At 44.1% G+C, this 16,555-nt stretch overlaps 1 protein-coding gene across 6 annotated transcripts in view; it reads left to right on the forward strand.

Moving 5' to 3' along the window:
• rgs3a (regulator of G protein signaling 3a) overlaps positions 1-15,300 on the forward strand; it is a 178,780-nt gene extending 163,480 nt beyond the window's left edge. For 4 of the 6 annotated variants that reach the window (XM_080756473.1, XM_080756470.1, XM_080756468.1 and 1 more), the window contains 4 exons: positions 7,187-7,288; positions 9,938-9,999; positions 11,514-11,680; positions 12,577-15,300. In XM_080756473.1, the coding sequence (XP_080612599.1) occupies positions 7,187-7,288; positions 9,938-9,999; positions 11,514-11,680; positions 12,577-12,777 (532 nt within the window). In that variant the 3' untranslated portion in view covers positions 12,778-15,300. The remainder of the gene's footprint in view (positions 1-7,186; positions 7,289-9,937; positions 10,000-11,513; positions 11,681-12,576) is intronic. The other 2 variants (XM_080756469.1, XM_080756472.1) reach the window with 2 other exon arrangements.
• The last annotated feature ends 1,255 nt before the right edge of the window (positions 15,301-16,555 follow it).

Genomic DNA, 16,555 nt, shown 5'->3' on the forward strand with positions numbered 1-16,555 from the left:
TGTGTGTGTGTGTGTGTGTGTGCATGTGCGTGTGTGTGTGTGTGTGTGTGTGTGTGTGTGTGTGTGTGCGCGCGCGCGTGTGTGTGTGTGTGTGCATGTCAGCTCATCTCCTCTCGTGATTACTAGGCATGATTACAAAAGTAGGATAGGAGTAGATTGCTTGATTTAGTCTCTGTCTGTATGTGGCCGGTGTTGCTCGCCTTTAAAGAACCGATCTACAAGCTCACCACGCGTCGAGATGCAGGCTTGTTAGATCCGCTGGTTTCGGTGTGACGCTTTGGGACGCTGATCCGTGGCACCCATGATGTATCTCCTGAGGAAAGCAGTGATGAGGCTGTTTGACCTCTTGCGTGGATCTCATCTGACAGTCACTGTGAGGCTCAATCCCTCGTGGCTTCTGAAGAAAGTGCTAAGAGCTATTTTTGAGGCATATAGCGCCGCCTCGACTTCTAATAACTCGAGGCTGCCCCTTTTTCTTTTTCTAATTCAGCCTGGATTTCAGGAAGAGGATTGTTGCTCATGTGGCTGCATGGGAAGGTGGCTTTTGTCAGAGATAGATATCCTTCTTTTAGGCTGCACTGAGACCGTGTGAGTGTTTTGGGTGTCATTTATATACATGCCATTGTTTACAGTAGAATTACCATCGCCGGCGGTTGTCGATTCAAAGCGTGACTTTGTGAGGTGTGTTTTCTAGGTTTGTACGTGTAAATCAGTGGTCCGCAAAGTTGGTACATACAGTAGCATCAAAAGCTTTCCACCACTTTAACCTTTTATAGCTTTTATACTTAGGCTTATTTATACTTAGGCTTTTATACTGTTTTCCAAACGCTGGAGTAAAAAAGAAAAAACCAGCAGCACCACCATCTAATTTCCACTGTGATTTATGTCTTGCATGTGTCTGTCTTTCAGACACATCACATTTGTTCTCAGGAATGCAGTAGCCGAGAATAGCCGTTCTGTCAGAGCAGGAGATTCCCAAACAAACAATATCTTATCATTTTTCGGAGGACGGTATCTGATGTTTTTCAGACATACTGTTCTGGCCCTGTGACCCTGGACACACACACACACACACGACCGCATGCGCACACGCACACACAGTACATACAATGGGGTTATGTGTGTATAGCCCTGTATACACAGCACAGGCACTGAGTCTATAGCCTACTGCACATAGCTGGCAGGGAGGGGGGTAATGAAAACACGTCTGAACTGAACGACGTTGCTCAATTTGAGCTGTTCTTGTGTGCTTTGCACCCATGTCTCAACCCCTTACATCACTGGACAGGATTTTAGGGAGAGAGAAACCCCCACAGACCGTGGTGGGAGACAGACAGAGCATAATATGCTCAGTAATATGCTATATTATAGCATATGAGTTTGCTGTACATTTGATTGATGCACATTTGCGAGGTACCATGTGATCCTGACGTTTTTATTCTCCTCCTTATGCATTTCAAAGACCCGCCACGTACAAGCTCAGCTTGTATGTCTGCCATTTCTTTTAAATAGCCATGGTAACACGTTTTGCTGGGGACCCCCTGGAACCCCTCCAAAGACCCCTGAGGGTCCCCGGACCACACTTTGAGAACCATTTGCTTCCATCTCTCTGAGTTGACAAACTCACCAGGACACTTTCGCTTCCTAATCCTAGCATCAATCATTTAGCCAGGGACCCCCTGGCTCCCAGTCAAGGACCCCTATGGGGTCCCCAGACCCCACGGACCCCCTGGCTCCCAGTCAAGGACCCCTATGGCCAGGGACCCCCTGGCTCCCAGTCAAGGACCCCTATGGGGTCCCCATACCCAGGGACCCCCTGGCTCCCAGTCAAGGACCCCTATGGGGTCCCCAGACCCCACGTTGAGAACCAGTGCTGTGCAGCAGTGGTTCCCAAACATTTGTCCGGGACCCAAACTAGTGAAAATAGCGGATCTACAAGCTTGTAGATCAGCTATTTTCACTACTTCTTAAACATTAGTTTCAATAATTTATGGAATTTCTTCTTACAAAAACAATAATTGAATTTTGTTTTCATGAAAAAAAGCTTTTTTGGGAATGTTTTTTTTGAAAACGAAACTAAAGGGTCCCATACAAATATGTCCGCCACCCACAAATGGGTCCCCGTCCCAGTGTTTGGGAAGCAGTGCTCTGGGCCCCCGTCCCAGTGTTTGGGCAGCAGTGCTCTGCAGTATGTCTGTCTACAGCTCTACCCCCCCGGCGTGTTCCCGGAGCCCTTCCCTGGGAGCACGGCCTACTTTCGCTGCACTAGGAATAGCCGGCGGCTTGCTATTAGCGTGTCTAATGTGAGCCGAGCAAAGTGGGAATAAAAACCAAGGAAACCTGCGTATAATTGCACCACCAACTAAAATACCTCTCACTCTTTTATGCACCCGAGTTAAGATTATATAGAAGCCATTGGGTCGACGTCCGCACCAAGCGTGATAACTATAAATGTATCACTTTTCTTTTTTAAGTCTGTGTGGATGGCAGCAGTCTACGCCACAACTATAATGACGACATCAGTGTGCATGTAACTCATCTCATTATAGTTATCATGCCTGGTGTGGACAGACAGCCCTTAAATCTTGCTTTTGCAAATACTGTGTGTACTGTGTATACACAGTGTATTTGTAATACACAGTATTCGTGTGCGCACGACAGTATTCTTGTGCGCACGACCAAGCACACGCACACTGACACAGGGTTATTATGTCTTATCTCAACACTACACACAGGACCATGCATGGTAGCGTCACCCTAATGTAATAATATTAATGTAATAATCTGCCCGTAATATGGGCAGATTATACAATACCGGCCCTGTGTTGTAATTTTAGCAGATTAGTTAGGGTCTGTATCAACCGGAATGTGAAACCTCACTGTCACAGCCTTTGCCAGGGAGCTATTTCCAGACACAATGACGGGACGGAAAAGCAAACAGAAAGCGGTAGCTGAAAGGTCAAAACTGACACTGTAAATCCTGAGTGATCATTGCTGAGCATTAAGGTTGAGATCCTGCAGAAGCTGCTGTTTAAGTGGCAACGGGGGAAAAGAGAGCTGGATCATTTACCTCAAATAGAAATAAATTGCTTTGTAAAGTAAAAGACTAGTAATTAACTTTTTCTGTTATACTGGATGAATTGTACTTGATATCTATTCTTCCCATTATCCATTGTCTTGAAAAGAAATCTATCCTTGGGCCCCTCCCCCCCCCCTCTACACCAAATCTGTGAGTGTAATCTCCGCTCACAACGTGTCGTGCTGTGACCCTAACTACTTAAACCAGCATCTTTCTATTCTGGAGAAACTTTCACTAAAACTAGCTGCTCTGCAAGCTTGTTATGGGCAATTCTTTTCGGCAGAGATATATTTGCTCACAACCATTGTAGATTGTAGAAACATTTTAACAACACAAATATCGTATTTAGTCAGGAGCTCCCTGGTGGAGCTGTTGCCCTCGCAACCCGACTACGGATAATCGGTTGAGGATGGATGGTGATGGGGCTGCAGTTAAATACATTAATTAATTTGGGGGTCCTCCTGGACATGACAAAGTTTGAGAGCCACTTATGAAGAGTGTATTTCCAGTACCAGAATTCTGCCACATGGTGGCAGCGTAGAGTCATGCATCCTTCAGTCTTGACGTGTGGCGTCTCTCCCACGTGGACTCGGCTCTCAGAAGTGTATTAAAACCAGACCTAAATAATAAATAGTTTTAATTTAGGCCTGCATAAAATACTTTCCAGTCCTCATAAAAGGCTGCTCCTTCCCCCACACGTGTTGGAAAGGCAGAAACTGTCTTTGGTGCTTACCCGTGCCTTTAGTAGGCTACTTAAAGCCAAAGCTGCAGAGTCTAAAAATAGAGCAATCCATATTCCATAGCCCCCCTCCTAGCTCCTCTCAGATTATAGGATTTTATGCATTCAGAAGAGAGCTGTTTTTAGGGAGGGAATGATGTCTTTCAGACTGGCAAGAATAATACTGTTTAATACAGCTGGCAAACTCTGTTGTTTTGACACCACATAGCAACGCCACGTTTTGACGACGCTTTCATGTAGGATACTATAACTTATCATATAATGAGTGAATGAGTCACATTTTCTGCCTTTGTGAATAATTACTGCTATAGAAAGTCAATAGCACTCCGCTCTGCCATAAGTGCTAATAGAGCGCACTGTGATTAAGAGGGTGGAATTAATTACGGCGTGAATCAGATTTCTTTCTTCCCTCTTCAGTATTGTAATCAATTTCCTGACCTCTGGAGTAACGTGGTGGGAATTGGAATCCACTCTGAAACTAGATCCTTTCATCTCTCCTCCTCTCCCTGTTTATGTCCTTCACAAGTGTTGTGTTCTGAGAACTTCTGAGTCTGACTACCTTTTTTTGTAAGAAGAAGATGAAGTGAAATAAGCAAAGGAGAGTAGCTAATAAGGGAGAAACTAACATTTTCCTAGAGAACCAGAACCTTAGCTCAATGACTAGAAAGCACAAATAAAGCACTTGTCCTTCACGCACGCGCGCACACACACACACACACACACACACACACACACACACACACACACACACACACACACACACACACACAGACACAGACGCACGCGTGCACACACACTGACTCAAAGGTCAAGTCAGCTCCTGCAGTGTTCTACAAATGGAAGCTCACGTAGTCATAGTAAATACCAGCGTTTGTTGCATCATCCACTATGTCTAATCATTTCGTCTCTGATGAAAATACACGTGGCATTCAGGAGTACTGCAACCGTACGTACTGTACTGTATGTGCTCCAAGTGACACACACACACACACACACACACACACACACACACACACACACACACGCACCAGCAACTCAGGCTCTATGCTTGACCAGTAACAGTGACTGTTATGCAACGCTGTATTCACTAACAGAAAATGCAATTACCTATATTCACAATCATTAGTAACACTGTAACACAGTCTCTTTATTTTATACGTTTTCAAAGTGTCAGATGTAGCGAGCGTGTGTATCGTGATAGTTTGGCAGTTCCTGTCTGCTGCATCAAAACACTCAACGCCACAACAACCCACACTTATCTGTGAAAGTAACTAGAACATTTCTAAGTGTTATAAGGTCACCTAACAGTAACACTAACAAACTGCTGTCTGACATGATACTTGTTGCCCTCCTGTTTCCGCCACAGCAAATCTCCTCCTCGTCGAACATATCCAATCGACAACTTAACACAATTTAAGTTTTACCAGTTTATACCAGTAGTTACCAGTCAGTTTATGCCCAGAATAGAGTAGTATAGTAGTAGTAGTATAGTAACACTATAGTGTTCATGTTGTTCAGTTTGGTGTGGCGTGGCCCAGGCACCAGGCAGGCATGTCAACGTGTTACGGTCACCGCCAAATGGAACACAGTTCTATTGGAATTGTAGGCGTCATGTCATGTCAGATGTTGGTCACATTTCTAGTGAGAGATTTGAGGTCCACGTGAATGCTGTACACCCACCGTCCGTGAGCAGACACAGGTGCGGAAAGGATCTGTCGTGTCTGTGCTGTATTCAGTATTAATAGCCTACCTACTGTATGAATGTGTATGTGCTTAGCTGCATTTCCTGCATATTTGGACCCATGTGCGTGCAGACGCACGCATGCATGTATACTTAACAGGCGTCTATAATTGGAAGGCCCCTTTCTTAATTTGGCCCCCCTCGGGGGGGCTTCGGTGACAGTGTGGGATAGCTGTGGCAGTGATTAGGCCAGCGCACGCTGCGGCGCTGCGTTCTTATTGGACCAGCCAATCCACGGTGGAAATCAGAAAGCAGGATGTGAGGAAATTGATGTTGAGTGAGGTCACGTCCCACCGAGGGAGCACGCGCCTCCGAATGGGAAGGGCCAGGACATGCACCAAGGGATTATGGGAAGGCACAGAGGCCTGTCGGAGCCTCCCAGGGTTTTGGTGGATCACCTGGTAGTGAATTGTTAACCACTTACTCTACTGTAAGTCCTACAACAGTATGTACAGTAATTCGTCGTACGGCGAATAGCGAACATATCTAGCATGTAGCAGATCTACATGCTCACAATGTCCCGCCGTGACGATCGCGATTTTTGCAATTCTAGAAAATATTAAACAATCAGGAAAAAAGAGCAAACCATTGCCAATAATGACATGCCAAGGGTAGTAGTCGGGTTCAAAGTTGTTAAGGGGCACAGTGAAGATAAAAGGGCTGGTCCCTTTTGAAAACGTCTGGGATCAGGGGAAGTATGGGTGTGGTGGGCAGGTGGCGTCTTGGCAGAGTCACAGGTGAGGTGGGGGTCATTGTCGAGGCCCCTGTGGCTGTCAGCCACCCCATGGGTCAGCTCCCCGTCAGCGAGCCCTCAAGGAGTGTGGAGGAAGTGTGGATGTGATGAAACGGACGAGTGATGATGAGGATTGACTCTTCATCATCACTCCTCCTCCTCGCCAGTCCCTGCTCGCCAGTCTGCCGGGGGCACATTCATTAGAAAGAAAGTAAGAAACACAGTGTGATTGAGACGTCAGATTAATTAGGAGACGGTGGCACAGAGCGAGAGAGAGCGAGAGAGAGAGAGGCGTAGGAACTTCTCATCGGACGGACATAATCAGGACAAGATTTTTGGAAGATTCTCTACCTCCTCACACGTCCGTACCTCGGTGAAGACGTAAAAGAAAATGTACAAAATCACTGAAATTGTTGCTTTTCTTCCCTCTTTGGTGCATTTGCTGATGTGTGGGATTGTGAACGCTGAGGAACTTTAGCGGTGCCATGCTTTGGATTCTTACTGGTTGGACTTTGGATTGGAGACTCAACCCCACTTCTCCTGCTCTCTTCCTTCTATACGTGTCGCTCATTTGTGTCTTCTTCCACGTCATCATTTTCACCTTCCACTCCAGTTATAATCATCCTACGCACCCCGTTTTACTTGAACCCCAGCATGCCTATTATGTGGGGAGGGGGGGGGGGGGGGTGGGGGGGGCAGACCTACAAGCTCACAACAACGGGTCGCATTGCTTGCAGATCAGCTATTTTTGGCAAAGAGATTAAGTGTGGACATGCAGGAAAAAGCAAGTACAGTTGTGGCTCAAAAGTCAGTTTCCCTAAGAATAGCCGCCGGTTATGAATTCCCTTCCCTCATTCATCACTCATTGTCTTTATTTATCTCTCTCTCTCTCAGGGCTAAAGACATGAAGAATCGTCTGGCTTTCCTGCGGAGGAGGAATGAATCGCCAGGAAGTAACCCGGGCAGCAAGTTTGACAAATCCATGAGGTCAGTCAAGTAAGTGCATGCCCACTGCCAGACTGTGTGTGTCAGTCACATACACATACACATACACACACACACACACACACACACACACACACACACACACACACACACACACACACACACACACACACACACAGTCACACACACACACACACACACACACACACACACACACACACACACACACACACACACACACACATACACATACACACACACACACACACACACACACACACACACACACACACACACACACACACACACACACACACAGAGACAGACAGAGTGGGCAGTTAGCAGGCAGCAGTGCCAGTGAGGTCTTGTAAAGTGTGAAGTGACTGGGCTAAAAGGCAGGAAGGAAGGATGGAAACTCTGCCTCCTGCATACTGTGTAGCATGAGGAGGAGGAGTAGGAGGAAAATGATTGCATGTGCCATGTATTGTTAAAGCGCTAAGCCGAGGTGATGAGGTCATGTTTGATGCTGAGAGTTAATATCCTGTAAAGTCATTTATTGTAGACGGAGAAACAATGACTTGAACCGGCGCTTTAGCGGTTTTGATCTCCCACGGCGGAGGAGTATTTTACATCCTATGAAACCTACGCCGTAAAATCCCCACTGTCAATTTATTGTGTAGAAATGCCCCTTAGAAGTTAACCCATTCTGAACGTGAACCCATTTTGGTGTTGGCATCATGTTATGCTTTAGCTATTGAAAAATAGCAGATCTACAAGCTCATAGCGCGCCACCGAGTGGCGCGCTACGAGCTTGTAGGTCTGCTATTTTTGAAAAATCGAAGAACGACTGACATTTTTAGAATCTGATCTCAGGTCAGAATGGGTTAATCAGACCAGTGTGTGTCCAGTGGAAACCTCGTATGAATCTGATCTCAGGTCAGAATGGGTTAAATGACACGCGTACTGCTGCACTGCAACTGGGCATTCGCTCTGAGACGTATCGGCACTGTCTGGCGGAAACCTCATATCTCCAAAACGGTTCGCTTTTTCAGGAAATGGGGAAAAAAAAACCTGTGATCCATTTAGGGTTCTTATATAGTCACGAGCTCTCGTTAATGTGTTTCATTGGTTCAATGTTTATGAAACCCACAGACACTTTAAACATTATTTAATGTTTCCACCCGACAGAGACGGTGTGTGTTTCTGTCAAAGCCACGTTGTGGCTTAATCCCTACTGTATATTATTTCATCTTACAATGAGTAGCATTAAAAAGCAGATCTACAACGCCTCATGCACGACACATTAGCAGCTTGGTACATCCGCAATTTTAAATGATGAACATTTTGATTTGAAACGATTCCTTTACATTTTTTAAATTTGTCTAGAATAGAATGACATGCCCAAAAATAGGGACACCAGATTGAAAGTGTTTATAGGGATCTAAAACAATGATCGGTAGATTGTTTAAATAAAGGATATTTAGCTCAAATGGGCCAGTGCACCACTAACTATATTATATACAGTAAGTTAACACAGTGAGGTACTGCAAATAAAAAAGTTCACTCACATCACTATATGCAGTATTTTTTGACAGAATTAGACACATTCCCACTTCCCGCACCAAATTGTTACATGAGGCTGTGTGCTAAAAATATCTCTGCTGGCAGAATTGTGCTTGTTAACTTCAAAGCTTCTCCCCTCATGGTACGACACTGTGGGGCCACAGATGTGAGCAAAGTGCTGCGCGTCACTGTGAGACAACAATGAGAGCTATAGGGGGAAGCAGTGGTGGAAAGTCACTTACAGTAAGCACATAATACTCCACTGTACAGTACAGTACAGTACACACAGCGGTGGTTCTAACAACCTTTTCTGGATCAGAGCCCAATTTAAAAAGAAAGGGAAAAAGTGTTCCACGGCATTTTCAGATCATGTCTTATTTGTTCGATTAATCAATCGATTGTGTTCGGGCTTGGATCAAAACCAGCATTTAATTCAATTTCCTATTCAGCTGCATTACAATGAAGGTTTTATAGATTTTTTTTATTTATTTATAATTTTTTTATTGTTTATTATTATTGTTTTTTAATATTAACGTTCAAACAATCGTATTGTTTTGGCAATTATTTGCCCCCCCCCCCCCCCCCCGTGCAATGTCCTCACGGCACCACCAGTGTGTCCCGGCCCCACGTGGTTGAGAACCATACAATATTTCCTCTACTGTACGTAACTGTAAAGACAATAATGAGAGGGTGGAGGTGGGGGCGGAGATGAGAGGAGGTTCTTGGGCCTCAGTGCGTGTGGCCATTGGCTGCCTCATCCTCCACCCCTCCCCTCACACACGCTGCAGTGTGAGGGATTATAAAACCCCAGCCGGCACGAGCATCTGCAGGCAGACCCACACGGCTTAATGACACTCACACACACTCGCAATAGTTTCACCCTGACTCACTAGAGGAACCCGTGAGTGAGCCAGAGAGTGCAAGGGGATTATTAGGCAGAGTTTCCTGAACGGCAGAAGAGAGAAAAACAAGAACGGCAGCGGACATTGTGGAATACCTGTTGGTTCCTATACGGCTCTCCACTGGTCCGTACTAGCTGAGTGTGTGTTGGGGGAGAAAGGCTCTTCGGATGGGTCTCAAAATGAGGAACCTTGCTGAGATTGGTATATTAAAGAACCGCTCCGCTTTCATCTGCAGGCCCACCCCAGAGGAGGCACTCAAGTGGGGAGAGTCACTCGACAAGCTCCTGGTACACAAATGTAAGTCTATATTATTTATTTATTTTATTTCATTTATTTTTCCCCTATTTTTTTTGTGCATGCTTTTTGTTTTAGCATGGCAACCCGTCTGTATGCCATTAATGTTATACAAACGTGCCATGCAAAAAAAAAAAAAGCATACGCAAAACATGTCACATCCATGGCATAATGTGACACAACAGAAACATGGGTTTGGAGTGGAGTGCTGGTGGCAAAGTGAGAAGACTGCATGCATATAGTGTGGGGTGGAGTCAAGTGCACAGGAAATATGCTCTTGTTGATGTAAATTAAGCATGCATGCCTGTGACATAAGTCACCCTGTGTGTGTGTGTGTGTGTGTGTGTGTGTGTGTGTGTGTGTGTGTGTGTGTGTGTGTGTGTGTGTGTGTGTGTGTGTGTGTGTGTGTGTGTGTGTGTGTGTGTGTGTGTGTGTGTGTGTGTGTGTGTGTGTGTGTGTGTGTGTGTGTGTGTGTGTGTGTGTGTTCGTTCCTCTGCAGTGTGGCTAGAGTGCTGCCCCGCATCCCTAATCCCAATGAGTGAATGAATAGAACCAATGCATTAGAGCAGGAGAGGGGGGGGTGAAGTGTTAACTCTGGACAGAGAAGACCATAAAGTGCTACTGGAGTCGTATTGTAGTGTCCTATTATTCACATTGTACTAATTGTTGTGACGCCTCTGCACGAATTCAAACAATCCCGCAATAATTGTGCCTTTGCACACTATAAAATATTATCACGCTGAATGCTTGTAGATCTGCTATTCCCGGCGTAGGACAACGCTGTATGGCAGAGTGTCAATTCGGCATGAGTCAGAGAGTAGAAAAGATAAGTGAAATAGTTTTACTCATAGACTCTGTATAGTCTCTATCCCTGAGCTTTCACTGTGCACTCTCTTCCCTTGCTTCCCTCACATCCTGTTCTCTCATACGAGGTGACGGCCAGGAGATTGGCTCTTATTGTCAGCGCGACTAAAGGGATTCATGGGAACGGAAAGGTGCATGCAAGAGGACAGGGTGGAACTTCGGCTTCCTGCTATTCTCCCACCCTGGAAGTCTTTTTCCTCAAGCCATTAACAATACCCAAACAATAAAAATAAAAACCTCCTTGACAGAATTAGACAAGCAAAGTTAGCTACACAGTACACATGCACACGCGTGTGCGTGCGCTAAAATCCACTCCGGATTTTGCTGTACCCACACTCGGGGAGAAACAGTCAGGTCTTTGTTCATTCACGCAGTGGGGGTTTAAGAATACAAAGAAGTCATGCTGAATAACAGCAGAGTATATTGGAAGGATGAGTTATGTCCATGCTTCATTGTGGAGAGCGTGCAGGCTTGCAATTCTTGCAATTCGCTGCATGACTGAAATGACACCGGGCTATTTTAGGTGGTGCAAATATCAGTGACGGCTTTTAGTTGTGTTAACGTGCCTCTGGTGTCACGTCATCTCCTAATGATTGTTTCTCTTCTTCTTCTTCTATATTTCTTGGTCTTCTCCTCCTCCTCCTCTCCCTCAGATGGCCTGGCAGCGTTCAGGGCATTCCTGCGCACAGAGTTCAGCGAGGAGAATCTGGAATTCTGGCTAGCATGCGAGGACTACAAGAAGATCAAGTCACAATCGAAAATGGCCTCCAAAGCCAAGAAAATATTCTCCGAATATATTGCCATCCAGTCCTGTAAGGAGGTGAGTGAGAGCAATGGCAGCTCCTTGTTTTACTGTAATTCAACAAGTTTCTCTATACCGTGATTAGCACTAAATGACCCATATTCTCTTTCATATGAAAAAAATAGATTTTTTTATAGGTTTTATGTAGATTATTTTTAATAATCCCGGGAGAAACAAGGCACTAAATAAAGCTGCTACATCCTTCACTAAATAGGAAATAGCAGCAGGTTTCCAGGCCTCGTTAGCATTGTTCCGTCGACTGAAGATGTGAAGTCATGAATGCGGTAGGCTTGTCAGAGCGGGTTTCCTGATGGGGGATGGAATGAGTAATCTGGAAAAGGATGTGAGCTCATCATGCCTGATGAATAGGTTCCCGTTGGTTGCCTTGACGTGAACAAAAATAGGCCCATTTGTTTCAAGCACTGGAATGAATATTGGAAATATCAGCGCCTGAACACAACAAAATAACCCTCTTGAAATGATACATTTGCCAGTGTTAATTTTGTCGACTAAAACTATGACGAAAATCATTTCACTGATGACAACTACTGTAAATACAAACTAACTTCAATATATTGACAATTTCATCAACAATAAACTACACTAAAATCATATGTTAGGGAAAGAAATCCAGTAAAACTAAAATACAAGTCATTTTATGTTTGATTGTGTGGGTGTGGCACTCTAAAAATCGTGGCTCTACAAGCTCACAACGTGTTGCGCTGCGATGCTTTGTGAGCTTGTAGATCAGCTATGTTCAGCATGCAACCATCAAGGCCCGCCAAAATACTTTTTCGAGGACAAAATTAACCGTAGTCGACCAAAATCTTATATTTAGTTGGCTAAATCTAGACTAAAACAAAATGTGCTGTCCAAATTAACACTGGCCTCCACTCTGATTGCCTCCGTCTCAGGTGAACCTGGACTCGTACACCAGAGAACACACCAAGGACAACCTACAGAATGTGACGCGCTCCTGCTTCGACCTCGCACAGAGGAGGATATACGGACTAATGGAGAAGGACTCATACCCGCGCTTCCTGCGCTCCGAACTCTACGTGGACTTAGTCAACCAAAAGAAAGCCAGTTCCACGTCCACCTCCTCGTCGTCCTAAGACAAACAGATAGAAACATCGGAGAGATTTCGGTGAAAGACGACGACAAACGAGGAAAATAAAAATATCGGGCAGAGACTTGAAAAAACTAAAAAACAAAGCACGAGGCTGCAAGTAGGACTCACACGTCTTTATTTGCCTTTTTTTTTTAGTTGTGGTTTATTTTTGTTTTATATGTAGGTTCTGCCATCCTGTCCACTATGATTCCTGTTCTTATGGTGCGAGAGGAGATGGCGAGACTATGGCACTGCGATAGGAATGTTGTTTACACAATAATCTTGTGGGAAGGATGGATGGATGGATGAATGGATGGATGGGTGGATGGATTGATTGCTTGTTCCAACAGTAAGGCTCATATATCCCAGGACCGAATCAGCAAGCGTATCTGAGCACTGTCATGTTTGATCGCTGTCTGTCCCCATGTATTTAAGTTCTTGTCCGGATGTACTGGAGAAATGGGAGGAGGGCGTTGAAGACAGTCCGGTACTGTTTTGTCACTTCTATTCCTTTTTTACTTCTCCCTTAAGATTCACCTCTTTGTCCTTTGATACCATTTCAGTGCTGTTGGTACGACACATTTCTTTTTGCCTCTTTGTCCCTCATAATATCTCTCTTTTTTTCACGAGTGTCTAAAGTGTTGGTGGGGCGGTTGCGTTTTTTTTTTATGAATTTGAAGTCTGAATGACTGGGCGACAAGTCACTTTGTTGCCCTTTCACTGTCTATCATTTTGCAATAGAAAGTGTGCACACATGCATCCATACACGCACCCATACGCTTCTGTCAAACACTGCGTTCACTCATTGCCCCTCTCCAAAGGGTTCCACCTCATTCACTCCAAAGACTGGCAGGACACAATGAGAGACTGGTGAAGACAAAGGCCACGGAGGAATGGTCAGAGGACATTAATCTACCAATGCTGACGGATGGATCAAAGCTGTGATTAAATGCAGCTGTGTGCCATGCTCACGTTGAAACAGCAAGGACATAGGAGAAAAGGACATAGGAGACATAGGAGGACATAGGAGAAAAGGAAACCCAGAGCATTGTAGCTTCACCTGGACAGTTGAACGAGGAAGCATTCTCAGGACATTATATGGCACTCGACTATGAAGCTTCCAAGCTTGATTTTTACTGTCAAGGTTTCCCTTGTTTTTCTACACATTCTTTTTTTTTCACCCCTTTTCCTTTTCTTTTTCAATCTATATTTAGGTTCAAACCTGCACTCCATAGGTATACTGAGCAATACTTCGGAGATTGCTCATTCCATAGACACAGTTGAGAAGATAATGCTTCATAATATTGTACAAAGGTTTGCCTATTTATTTAGATTACCTTGCTAAATGCTACTCTCCCCAACCTTCATCCCCATCCAAAGCACTCAGCTGAAAGCTCTCACTTCCCTCTTAAACCACCGAACAGGTCAAAATGCTGTCCTGGATTTTAAGTGCAATATTTTGTTTTTGTTTAGTTTTTAGTTTTTTTTGTATGTGTATATATATATATATTATTTTTTTGTTCATTTGTTTTGAGTAGTTTTCAATTTGTATGAGGAAGATAAATGAGCTTGAGCCCTGTATTAACTTTATTTGTTAGGAGTCGTGTCGCAATCAAAACTTACAACTATAAGGTTGACTTACAAACGTAAAGTAAATAACCGTGAAGTCTGATTTATACTCTGTTGCGTGCTGGCGCGTCACACACCGAAAACAGCAGATCTACAAGCTCGTACATCGACAAATTTTCGGTGTGCGATACGGCCCGCACAACAACGTAACAACGTATAGATCAGGCGCAAGTAGTTCCATGAGTTTTTAAGCGAAACATTCTAACTGTTGTATTCCCTGGCAGCAGGCAGCCGGGGCATTGTTGTGGATGTAAATATAATTCTTTAAGAAAATTACTCGAAAAAGGAATTAATAAAAAAAGAAGACGACATAAACAATAGGTCACCAGTCACCACATGTGATGGCTGTGGGATCTGGCTGTATCTATGTAAATATGAGAGACTCAAAGCTATAAAATAACATGTATTGTTATAAAAGAAAAGAAAACATAGGTGGGCGAGGTGCGGTCCGCCCCCCCCCCCCCCCCCCCCTTCCCCAGTCATACACTGCTTGTAAGGAGTTTTATGAAATGCATTTTATCATTGTCACTGTTTACAATTCAAAACGCATCTCCTATGATAGCAAGCGGAAAAAAGACAGTAGAGTACAATTGGTGTCATTGCTAAAAGGTAAATAAAACAACCAACTGGTGAAATAAGAAGTCCTGTCTCTTTGGAATGTTTTTTATTTTATTTATTTTTACCTTCCTTTAATGTTTAAAGTAAACATTGTATCATCTCTCTGGAAACCTCATGTCCAAAACGGTTACTTTTTAGGATTCAAATTGAAAAGTAGATCTACAAGCTCAAAACGCACTGTGCTGCGACGCGTTGCGAGCTCGTAGATCGGCTATTTTCAGCATGCAACCAAGTCATTACAAGGGCAAATTAAAACCTTTCAGATGACTAAAATATGACTACAACTAAATGGAATTTTATTCAGCAGACTGACTAAAACTAAAGTTTGCTGTCAAAATCAACAATGCACTCAACCTGCTATTGAATACTGTTTGAGACAAGCGTGTGTCCGTTCTACAACCCTCTCACGCACTGACAAAATACTACACGTCAGTGTGAGATGACAGGGTTGTGTTTGTGCATCCGTTTATATACTGTACTGGTGCTCACATCTGTTTACATATTCTGTACTGGTGCTCACATCTGTTTACATATTCTGTACTGGTGCTCACATCTGTTTACATATTCTGTACTGGTGCTCACATCTGTTTACATATTCTGTACTGGTGCTCACATCTGTTTACATATTCTGTACTGGTGCTCACATCTGTTTACATATTCTGTACAGGTGCTCACATCTGTTTACATATTCTGTACTGGTGCTCACAGACACACAGCCACTCTCTCGCACCTCGGATCCCCAATCTCAAATTGCGGAAAATTGCGGAAAAAACGATGGGTTATAGCCGATCGTTTTTGAATTATTTGAAAAATTGCGGAAATTGCGTAATTTTGAATTTTGATTTTTTTTAAAAAATTGCGAAATTGCGGAAATTTCCAACATTTTCTTAAATAGGGGAAAAGAACTACAAGCTCTCTTGTAATTCAGATCGGCTGTTTCCGCTATTCATCGAACAACAAAGTAGGTATATATATATATATATAAGTGGTTATACTGTGCAGAAAATACAATGAACGGATTGAAAGTATACATAATATTTCCACATGTCCTCTCGGACACATCATTTTTTCTTTGGGTTTTGTTGTTTGTTGTGAAAAAAAAAATCAGGAGGTGTGTGTGTGTGTGTGTGTGCGTGTGTGCGTGCGTGCGTGCGTGCATGCGGTGTGTGTGTGTGTGTGTGTGCGTGTGTGTGTGTGTGTGTGGGTGTTGGGGTGGTCGAGGCAAGGTCAGAGGGTTGATGGAGGAAACAGTTGGTGCTCTGTGATCAGTTTTGAGGAGGTCATGTTTTTCTTTTGAGTATGGGGGGGGGGGGTTAAGGCAGATCTGAGAACTTTGAAGCAGGCCTACACTACAGTGTAGAGGCAGTCATATACCATATAGTGACTAATCTTCTTTACCAGCTGCCATCTGCTCCCCCACACACACACACACACACACACACACACACACACACACACACACAGACACACAAGGGTGTCTACTAGCCTGAATGAATAATGTTCATCAGTAAATTGCGGTGTTGTTTTGACAACAT

The sequence above is a fragment of the Protomyctophum bolini genome (genome assembly GCF_963924005.1).
Source record: "Protomyctophum bolini genome assembly, chromosome: 22".
NCBI lineage: Eukaryota > Metazoa > Chordata > Actinopteri > Myctophiformes > Myctophidae > Protomyctophum > Protomyctophum bolini.